Source organism: Diaphorina citri, unplaced genomic scaffold, assembly GCF_000475195.1.
Source record: "Diaphorina citri unplaced genomic scaffold, Diaci psyllid genome assembly version 1.1 scaffold59, whole genome shotgun sequence".
NCBI lineage: Eukaryota > Metazoa > Arthropoda > Insecta > Hemiptera > Psyllidae > Diaphorina > Diaphorina citri.
Window position 1 is genome coordinate 393,314 of NW_007377496.1, and position 11,663 is coordinate 404,976.

At 38.4% G+C, this 11,663-nt stretch overlaps 1 protein-coding gene across 2 annotated transcripts; it reads right to left on the reverse strand.

Annotated features, from left to right (window-relative positions):
- Nucleotides 1-4,088: 4,088 nt before the first annotated feature.
- On the reverse strand, nt 4,089-10,626 carry LOC103518250 (endocuticle structural glycoprotein SgAbd-2-like). 2 transcript variants are annotated; one of them, XM_008483312.2, is made up of 2 exons: nt 10,340-10,626; nt 4,089-4,814 (listed from the first exon to the last, which is right to left on the reverse strand). In XM_008483312.2, exon 2 carries the CDS (start codon nt 4,637-4,639, stop codon nt 4,319-4,321), a length of 321 nt encoding a protein of 106 aa, XP_008481534.1. In that variant the 5' UTR covers nt 4,640-4,814; nt 10,340-10,626; the 3' UTR covers nt 4,089-4,318. The 2 variants fall into 2 exon arrangements, with proteins under 2 accessions (XP_008481534.1, XP_026685759.1); XM_026829958.1 differs by lacking the exon at nt 10,340-10,626 and adding an exon at nt 10,215-10,235.
- Between the last annotated feature and the right edge of the window lie 1,037 nt (nt 10,627-11,663).

The following is an 11,663-nucleotide window of genomic DNA, read 5'->3' on the forward strand; positions in this document are numbered from 1 at the left end:
TACACTGTAGGTACCTACCTAAGTATATTTTCTGCGATGGTCGATGGTCTCGGCGAGAGTCAATGGTCCATGGCCAATGGTCGCCGTTCTGGCCGCAAGCACAATTTCTTACCAGTGCAGGGATGGGATTGGAAACAATTTTGAAACCTCCTGCATAGTAGAGAGAGTTACACTGTATTCCAGCTCAAATGTTGATGGATAGCCTCACGTCATACAAACCTTGTTTTTCCCCCCTCCCAAAAGGGAAAACTTAATTTTTTCTCCCTTCACAATACTTAGATATTATTATTTATTTATCGAACCCAATCTGCCCTGTGTCCCGATACCTCAATCCCTGATACCTAACTTGTCTTTAATCTTCTTTCTACATTTATACATATCTCTCTAAGTGTATAATAGGTAAGTGATGAAATTGGATATACATTATAGGTACTTACATAGGTAGCAACTTCAGCAGATGATGAATTCGCAACGTCACGTGAGGTCAAGTTTTGAGCGGGTGACCAGTGCTCACCACCTATGAACTTTCCGTTTTAAACAAATAATAGAAAAGCAACAAACATTTAACAATATGCCTAGGTATTTCTTGGAAGTTAACCTACTTTTTTTCTTCAAATTTATGTTTCAAACATTGTTTTCAGAATATTTATGTGTACGCAAATTACCACATTGTAAAAATGATAATAGGGCTTAAGAAGATACTTATATTAACCCTCGGTGGCACAGCCTGAGTTGGTAAGTATCAAAGTTGAAGAGCCTGTATGCAAGGGTTAGCCAGGACGGACGTACAGTGTCAAAAGACTGAAAGAGTCAATAAAATTTGTCAGAATCAAGTCACCAGAGCGTCCCAAGCTCATGGTATCAAAAATTTCGAAAGACAAAACCCACGAAAGCTGGCCTAATTCGTAAGTATCAAAGTTGAAGAGCCTGTATGCAAGGGTTAGCCGTTAGCCAGGACGGACGTATAGTGTCGAAAGACTGAAAGAGTCAATAATTTGTCAGAATCAAGTCACCAGAGCGTCCCAAGCTCATGGTAGTGTCGAAAGACTGAAAGAGTCAATAATTTGTCAGAATCAAGTCACCAGAGCGTCCCAAGCTCATGGTATCAAAAATTTCGAAAGACAAAACCCACGAAAGCTGGCCTAATTCAGGGTGAATTTTGTCTTAATGTATGGGAAAATGTATTCATATTTCAACTTCCTCTAGCATAAGCCTCCTTCCCATCCCCCTCCAAACCCTCCCTCTCTAGTAGATAAGTATCAAAGTTGAAGAGCCTGTATGCAAGGGTTAACCAGGACGGACGTATAGTGTCCAAAGACTGAAAGAGTCAATAATTTGTCAGAATCAAGTCACCAGAGCGTCCCAAGCTCATGGTATCAAAAATTTCGAAAGACAAAACCCACGAAAGCTGGCCTAATTCAGGGTGAATTTTGTCTTAATGTATGGGAAAATGTATTCATATTTCAACTTCCTATAGCATAAACCTCCTTCCCATCCTCCTCCAAACCCTCCCACTCTAGTAGTTAATTCCTACTGAAACATTTTCTTTCTCCACTGATAATAGCTTTGGTCACGTCTCACGATTGGGCAAAATACCCCAAAATGTTTTTTATTAAGGGGTTTGATAGAGGGAGCTTACTCTAGTAGTTAATTCCTACTGAAACATTTTCTCCAGCTCCACTGATAATAGCTTTGGTCACGTCTCACGATTGGGCAAAATACCCCAAAATGTTTTTTATTAAGGGGTTTGATAGAGGGAGCTTTAACAATGGAGGTCTTATCGTCCTGAAATCGAAGAGAGAAGGAAGACAGGATAGGAAAAAGTCAGCCGTTCCGAGAACGAACCTCATTTATTTTGCTTAGGACTTTAGGATAAAGTTTGCCCCGGGTGGGAATCAAGTCCGCGACCTAGCGTTAGACAACTAGACTGGCTACGCCGATATCTTTGGACAAAGGATCATGATATTCATGACTGCTATCTCGGGAATATTACCCAACCTTTCTACATAATGTATATTGTATAATCGTAATTTACTTTGAACCAAACTAAACTAAATGTCACGTCATCTCAACTTCGCTAATCACGTTCTGTAGTCTGTACGAGAGTTGAGAAATATTCTACAAGTCTGGATTTTCAGAAGGTATACCTAACCTACCTATGTACCTACCATCTACCTACCCATTTCCCCTTCAAGTACATACCTAGGTACGTTTGTTATGTGTTTATTGTACGATATGCATGTACAACTCTTATATGAAATTACTTGACATGGGAAAGGAAACAGAAAAAGGCAAAATGGGTATGGACAAAGGAAGACATGGAAAATGCACAGCAACTTATGCACAAGTACACCTTTACCCTGGGATGTGCCTACTGTTCCATTATCATTCTCGTTGCAAAAGACACAACTTTTATGTACCTATTCAGCTTCCACTGTATGACCTTTTACTTTACGCCAGGAATAATTAATATTAAATTAAAACAGAGAGTCAGGAGGACGAGGAGGAAGATCAGGAGGACGAGGAGGAAGATCAGATATACATAGAAGGTATGAGAATTTAATGAAAGAAGAAGAAGAAGAAGAAGAAGAAGAAGAAAAAGAAGAAGAAGAAGAAGAAGAAGAAGAAGAAAACGAACTGAAATTTGAATTTCAGCCATCAGGTGTTAAAAAGAGCAGGAAGAAAAAAAGAAGAAGAAGAAGAAGAAGAAGAAAACGAACTGAAATTTGAATTTCAGCCATCAGGTGTTAAAAAGAGCAGGAAGAAAAAGAAGAAGAAAACGAACTGAAATTTGAATTTCAGCCATCAGGTGTTAAAAAGAGCAGGAAGAAAAAGAAGAACTGAAAAAGACTTATTAGAGAAGTTGCTCAAAAGTGAATTGAACAGCAAGAAATGGAATCTCCGTACAACATGACATAACTTACAGAACTGATGAATGGTAAAAGTTTCGACGTCAGATTTACCAATTTTCCCACTCCCCTAGGAACATTTTTGTTAATCCTTACAGAACTGATGAATGGTAAAAGTTTCGACGTCAGATTTACCAATTTTCCCACTCCCCTAGGAACATTTTTGTTAATCCTTTCTAATATTAGAGGCATATAATAAAGAAATCTGTATTCTGTAATGGCAATACACTTGCATTTTGTATTGTGAACGTTGTAGGGCGTATTTGGATTGCACGATTTGCTGAGAAATCTGTATTCTGTAATGGCAATACACTTGCATTTTGTATTGTGAACGTTGCAGGGCGTATTTGGATTGCACGATTTGCTGTACATGTCTCCGGAAAGAAGTCAACTGTACAAATTGGATACAGAAAGCTATAATGGAGGCTGCATTCCTTGTGCCCTGACCTTTCCGTCATCTTTCACTTTTCTTTGAATCCTTTTCGTTTCTTGTGGGCGAAATTCTTTCTGACTTCTTATCACGTACAAGTCAAAATATTGAACAAGGTGGTATACAAGAGACAAGGACTACTTGGAGAAAAAGTGTTGAAATTATATTCTTTTAATTAGACTGCTTAAACCATAACTCGTATCTAAGTGTGAAGAGAATTGAAACAAAATTTACAATTTATTATAATTATTTATTTACATTTACATAGAACACATTAGAAACCTCACGTTCTAACCTAAATGGAAAATATTCCACTTTACACAGGTAATTAGGTACCAATAATGGACACTCCTTTATGTCTCACAAATGCAGAACATTCAACATGAGGCAATATAAATTGGACAGTCCAATATGGTCAGCTATAAGTATTATGCAATGTCTTTCATCTCTAATAACAACATGTAGGTAAACGTAACACATCAAACATTCGCATATAATAGAGAGAGAGAGAGTATTCATCTGGCAAATGATAGAAGCTTACAGAATAATATTCAGCTTACTCCTCAGTCTGTCTCTGGATAGGTTGGTCTAGAACACTGGTACTCCTTAGTTTGGCTCTGGATAGGCTGGTCTAGAACACTGGTATATTCATCTGGCAAATGATAGAAGCTTACAGAATAATATTCAGCTTACTCCTCAGTCTGGCTCTGGATAGGTTGGTCTAGAACACTGGTACTCCTTAGTTTGGCTCTGGATAGGCTGGTCTAGAACACTGGTACTCCTCAGTCTGTCTCTGGATAGGTTGGTCTAGAACACTGGTACTCCTTAGTTTGTCTCTGGATAGGCTGGTCTAGAACACTGGTACTGCTCAGTCTGTCTCTGGAGAGGCTGGTCTAGAACACTGGGACTGCTCAGTCTGTCTCTGGATAGGCTGGTCTAGAACACTGGTACTCCTTAGTCTGGCTCTGGATAAGCTGGTTTAGAACACTGGTTGAGGAATGTGGCTTCCACTGGCTCTGAACCCATACTCATCAGCTACGTAGGACACAGATACGGGTGTGCCATCCGGCGCCGTGTAGGCATAGTGTCCAGATTTGACAAGCACATCACCAGTGTTCTCAAAGTTTCTCTTCATATCAGCCTTCTCACTGAAAGCTTGACCGTCCCCGGATTGATACTGGAGTTGGTAAGCGCCACTCGGATGATTCACTAGAGACTGGGACACGATCGGGATAATGTTATAGGTCTGGGCCAAAGCCACAGACAAAATGACTGACAATAACAAGAAGCAGGTGCTCATGATGACTGATGTAATACTTGGAGATGATGTCTTGCTGAGATGACAACTGTGACTGATATCCTGGACTGGTAGACCAGGATCTTTTATACTCCAGTCAGTTCAGAGGAAAATATAGGTCTGTGGAATAATTCGCCAGATGAATTTGCCGGTATGCAAAGAAATCCAGGGAAATGACCTGCAGGGGAAACGTTGAGGTATAAGTAAACATTAGATTGAATGTCAATATTGACTAGGACAGACAAGCAGTGCAGTAGGGTGACTTCAAGCAATAGTCCTGCTAATGTTTATTAATGTTTATTGATTTTAGTTCTGTAAATTGAGTTACCTTAGGTTAGGTACAAGGTGCATAGTTAGGTACATATCTGAGAATAAAGCTCTAATGACTAAAGCTCCATCATTTTTATGAATTTCTGAATTTAGAAGATATAAAAACGTAACAAGTAAATAATTGTTCATGACCGACTGATTCTATTTTGAATCCCTCTACATAACTACCTGAAAACGGCTACTTTCCCTGTCGCGTAAAATATCTCTAGTATCGCGATCAAACTTTCTTGACTTGGCAGGGCGGAGCGCTACCGCGCTCCTTAATGGAATTAATCATTATTTATCATCCCTCTCTAACATTGGTAGGTACCTATATCTACTACTTTTTAAATGGATTTCAGAATGGACAATTTTTTTGACAGATTAAGAATCCTCCACTCCGTCCATGGCCGAGTGGGTATCACATGAGGTTTACACGCCGGCGATCCGGGTTCAAATTCAGGCAGGGTCGAAGTTTTTTCGGCTCCGTGATTGAAGTTGGGGATTCACTCAGCCTCATGAGAACAATTCAATAGCTATTTAAACTACAGTTCTATCTTCGCCACTATACAATGCATGGTCCTTGACAAGCATGGCGAATTTGGGGTATTGCTCCTGGACAATTTAGATTGTGAGCACGCAGTTCTATCTTCGCCACTATACAATGCATGGTCCTTGACAAGCATGGCGAATTTGGGGTATTGCTCCTGGACAATTTAGATTGTGAGAAAATTGAGCACAATGTGTGGAAGACTATTGTCTATGGTTCTGGCCAAGTAGGTACTCGATATTTAGCATAATTATTTTTGGACTAGTGGTGTAGCTGCACTTCGTGGCAAGAACAACACCGACGTGGTCTACACCTTATCCTGATATTTCTGGTCTCACAGTATGTAAGACACCAGTTTCTATCTTTACAAATTTGACCATGTAGGTATGTTCTGCTTACCCATATCATTATGTGTAGGTATGTATTTATAGGTACATACCTACCTAGGTATCGTTGGTCAATTGTACACCTTATGCTGATATTTCTGGTCTCACAGTATGTAAAACACCAGTTTTTATCTTTACAAATTTGCCTATGTAGGTATGTTCTGCTTACCCATATCATTATGTGTAGGTACCTATGTATTTATAGGTACATACCTACCTAGGTATCGTTGGTCAATTGTTGGTCAGAAATAGAAACTCAAAATTAAAATCCTGTATGGTTAAGAACAACACCGACGTGGTCTACACCTTATCCTGATATTTCTGGTCTCACAGTATGTAAAACACCAGTTTTTATCTTTACAAATTTGCCCATGTAGGTATGTTCTGCTTACCCATATCATTATGTGTAGGTATGTATTTATAGGTACATACCTACCTAGGTATCGTTGGTCAATTGTTGGTCAGAAATAGAAACTCAAAATTAAAATCCTGTATGGTTCTGTTCTTTCAAATGTGGCGAAAAAAGAGGTTATTGTAGAAAAAAGTTCATGATAACAAACATAGAGGTTGGTAGGTATATTGGATGGGTTTGTTGTAAAGATAACAAATAGTTGACCGGGTATTCATATTAACTAGCTGCCTGACATCCACCGACCACCAGATTTCTGGGATCTTCCCATTCACTATTACCTTGCCTTATACACATGAGGCAATGCCTCATGTACGTATAGATTCCGAAGCCATTTCCATGCTGGACGGTTCAACGTACCAACCACCAGATTTCTGGGATCTTCCTATTCACTATTACCTTGCCTTATACACATGAGGCAATGCCTCATGTACGTATAGATTCCGAAGCCATTTCCATGCTGGACGGTTCAACGTTCAAGTGGCGTCAAATTTCGCCTGATTTGAAAGTCTGACCATGTGTCAACCTTCAGATAGACTAATCAGACATTGGAAAAAAATTCCAGACGGTCTGAAATTGAAATTTCGTACGCCCTATCATTAGCCTCAGCCACTTCATCGCAGCCTATATTCTGTACAGCCTCAGTAGGAAGTTCAGAATTTTTCTTGCAACATGCTCTTTTTCTTCTGATTGAAATCTGACCGAGTGTGGCTGGCGATGGCGTTAGAAATTGAAATTTCGTACGCCCTATCATTAGGCTCAGCCACTTCATCGCAGCCTATATTCTGTACAGCCTCAGTAGGAAGTTCAGAATTTTTCTTGCAACATGCTCTTTTTCTTTTGCCAATTAGCCTCAGCCACTTCATCGCAGCCTATATTCTGTACAGCCTCAGTAGGAAGTTCAGAATTTTTCTTGCAACATGCTCTTTTTCTTTTGCCAACGAGAAACGAGAGCACAATAAATAATAATAAGGATGATAAAAAAAAGCTCTGATTGAAAAGTAAATATTAATCTGGAACTTGGGAATGCACTGGCACAATAAATAATAATAAGGATGATAAAAAAAAGCTCTGATTGAAAAGTAAATATTAATCTGGAACTTGGGAATGCACTGAGGCCGCACGCTCCGCTGAACAGGGCTTCATTATCCTTTCTTTCTGCCGTCTTGAACGTTTTCAACTTGTGCAGTCGTCCAACGTTGGGGGACCTGTCAAATTTCAATGCGTATAGTACTCCCCTTGATTATCTTCTTCCCTACCTTTTTGTGGTCAGGAACTCAGGACCATTTAAGGGGAGGAACGGGAGGAAACCTAAGGGTCCGGGTAGAGTCGGGTTCAAGGATTTCAAGATATCATTTTTATTAATAGGTACATAGGTCGTATATTAGGTAGGTACCTATATGAGTCAGGTAATTTGAAAATAATGAATTTGTATATTACAGGCCAAATTTATCCTATTAATAGGTAGGTACCTATATGAGTCAGGTAATTTGAAAATAATGAATTTGTATATTACAGGCCAAATTTATCCTGTGACTCTAGGACAAACCAATTTATCCTGTGTGCTTTCGCTTTCAATCTCTTGGGGCGCTCGACTTCCTGGTCAAAGGTATTCTTTCTGTTCTCTCTTACAGGATTATACGTACGGGTGCCCGTTACTTAACAGTAGGGTCAGTCTTAATAGTTACAGGTACAATAGTACATAGGTCGTATATTAGGTAGGTACCTATATGAGTCAGGTAATTTGAAAATAATGAATTTGTATATTACAGGCCAAACTTATCCTGTGACTCTTGGACAAACCAATTTATCCTGTGTGCTTTCGCTTTCAATCTCTTGGGGCGCTCGCTCGACTTCCTGGTCAAAGGTATTCTTTCTGTTCTCTCTTACAGGATTATACGTACGGGTGCCCGTTACTTAACAGTAGGGTCAGTAGGTATTTTTACTATGTAGGCACATCGGTACACCTACTAAATATTCTCTCAATATCCCTGATGTTGACCCTGTTTGGATTTTTGTTGGGGTGAGGAGATACCTACCTACATCTCAATTCGACATTTTTTCCCCCTACGTGGGCCATCATCATGCGAAGTTTATTCACGGAAAAATGTTTTGTTATGTTTACATGGTAGTCATTACGTTAGGTTCTAAGAGGAGGGATATTTGAGGTGATTGTGGGAAAAAGGTAGATGAGGGAGGGAGAAGAACTTATTACCTAGATTGCCTTTCCCATATTTCTATCTTGTTCTTATCGCTTTCTGTGTTTTGTTGTTGCCTAATATTACCTACCTATTGTTTTTGGTGATAAGGATGCTGGGGGTATTCTATCTTGTTCTTATCGCTTTCTGTGTTTTGTTGTTGCCTAATATTACCTACCTATTGTTTTTGGTGATAAGGATGCTGGGGGTAATAATTATGAATTCCTTTGTAGGTATTGTATGGGTATGGACCATCATTCTTTCGATAATTCTTCTCTTCAGATCTTTCTTTTAATTAGAGATTAGTACCAAGGATTGAGTTTGCCATACTATGAAGTTTATAAGAGCAACCTAATAGGTTCTAAAGGTGGGTGGGTACTGGAGAAGCTTATTATAGGTTACAGATATAGATCGGTATATCGATGACTTATTCAAGATTATGGAGTTTCAAAGTTTGTCTCTCTCATCTTCAAGGATTATAATATCAGGGAAATCTGACAGGTTCCTAGAAAGTTATTTCTGGTAGGTATTTAATTCTGGTCCTTTGACAGGGAAGGATTTTTTCAGCTGAAAGAACGAGAGTCTTTGTTCAATTTTGATGTCTTGAGGATATTTTTCTACATTGGGGATATTTCGAACTTTCCAATGTGGGTTGCCTTTCTTGTTGTTGTGGATTATATTTTTAAAGGGAAATTCACGGTTTTACAAATCCCTTACTCAGATTTCATTTTTTTACTTTTTAATCTTGTACCTGGGTTAGGTAAAACTTTAAGGTAAAGAAATTTCCCCGTATTTTGAACCCCTCTTTTAACTTTCTTTGCCCCTTAATTTCTCTCTCTCTCTTTTCAATCAACAAGTGAGAGAACCCTATTTCGGTTGCTTCGTAGAAGCTTAACCCCCATCCTTTAACGCTGTTTGCCCCTGCACCTAAGCCTCTGAGTGAGCTTTTTGTGTATGGAGTTAAGTTGATTTCATTTGCATACAAAACGAGTAGATCTATTATTATTATTATTATGTACCTATATCTCTCTAAGAAAAGATATACATATTATGTACATAAACCCAGTAAGTGTAAAAAAAAAAAAAAAACTTTGAAAGTGACTCTTACCCACCACACATGCCACGCCAGCTGCTTCTGTGTGCACACCGAATACTTTGAGGTTACATCAGCTAGGTGTGTCGAAACGTCAACATTCCTTCTTATAAATAACGGTTTAATTTAATTTGTAAATGTTTGAGCTTTGAGAAATTTGGCCCCTCTCCAAAGTAAAAAGTTCCATTTCGTGTAACTACGAAGATTTTAAATTTTCTGCGAGGGGTTTGTTTTTCTTTCGCGAACTTATATCTAGTTGTATCTATGTTGAAGTATCTATTGAATAGTTCCATTATAATACATAGTTTTATCTCTGCATCTACTGATGATTTGTTTGATATGGGTTTAATGTCACTATATGACTTCTACGGTGTTTAAGGACGGGGGTTTTACCCTTCATTTGGCTTCAAACAACCCGCCTATCCGCACCCAGCCGGAGTGGGGCTGAGAAAAGGTACCTATATCCTATATCAGCACTTGATTCAGATGGTCACCCATCGTAGATACCACAACCACGTAGTTTAACTTTAGTGACCCATGGGAAACGTATTCAATCTATTGAATAGGAACAAACAAAGAGGAAATTTCAATATGCACATACAGAATCTCAAATTCTGCTTCAGAACTACCTACCTGAAAAATTCATGATCGCATCTCCATGGGAAACGTATTCAATCTATTGAATAGGAACAAACAAACAAAGAGGAAATTTCAATATGCACATACAGAATCTCAAATTCTGCTTCAGAACTACCTACCTGAAAAATTCATGATCGCATCGAGAGAGCCTCAGGAGCCAGGAAGGTAGGTACCTACTCGTTATTTCTTCCTGGTCTTATACCACCCCAAAAAATTCAATTAATAAAAAAAAAGTTATGACTGGAGTATACAACATGAGGTGGGGATTTTAAGAATAGAAACTTCAACTTGTGTATAAGTTGCTTCAAAAAAGTTTTTTTTTTATGAAAATTTACAAGTGCAATTTTTTGCGTATTTTTTTAATTAACAAAATGTCACAATGCTTTCCAGAATTTATTACCCAATAGTATTTGCCTGGGATAAATCTCCGTTCATTATAAAGAGTAGGTATTAAGACACATTGGTTGGGTGATGAAATAATATTACCTGTATCAATTTTATTCCACGATAGGTAAATATACATACCACGCGGTTTTTAGCCCGTCCTTCTTTTATTATTACGATAGTAATAAAAAAAAGGTATAAGGGACGGGCTATTGTATTCGCTTCGGTGTCGTCTGTCTGCCCCCATAGAAGGACTTACCCAAACCTGGTCGACCTATATAGGTATTAAATTAAAGGTCTTTTAACCAGGAACACGAAATGGGCTATTGTATTCGCTTCGGTGTCGTCTGTCGGTCTGTCTGTCTGCCCCCATAGAAGGACTTACCCAAACCTGGTCGACCTATATAGGTATTAAATTAAAGGTCTTTTAACCAGGAACACGATAGTGGTGGTGCAAATTTTGTCCATAAAACCAAAAAGCCAAAAAAACTGGTTTTTGGGGGATTTTTTTTCACATTTTCTCACACAAATGAGCTCTGATCTTGAAATTTGTCGCGACGACCTATGAACTCAAGCGAGGAAAATTTAGATAACACTTCAGTCGTTAATTTAAGACCGGTTTAGGCGTCACCTATGTTAAGCTACGCCGAGTAAGGTCAATAAATGGATGAGTGACTTCAACATTATATTGGGATTACAGGGAGAACAGGCTCTAGTCTTGATTTTAAACCATTACATGAAAGTAAAATTAAAAAATTAAATCAAGAATAATCATAAACTGAATATTAAACAAATTAGGTAGGTACACAGGTACTGATTTTCTCTAATCACGATTGAACCAATAAATGGATGAGTGACTTCAACATTATATTGGGATTACAGGGAGAACAGGCTCTAGTCTTGATTTTAAATCATTACTTTCATGTAATGAAAGTAAAATTAAAAAAATTAAATCAAGAATAATCATAAACTGAATATTAAACAAATTAGGTAGGTACACAGGTACTGATTTTCTCTAATCACGATTGAATAAACTACGGGCTAAAAAATTCCCGGAGG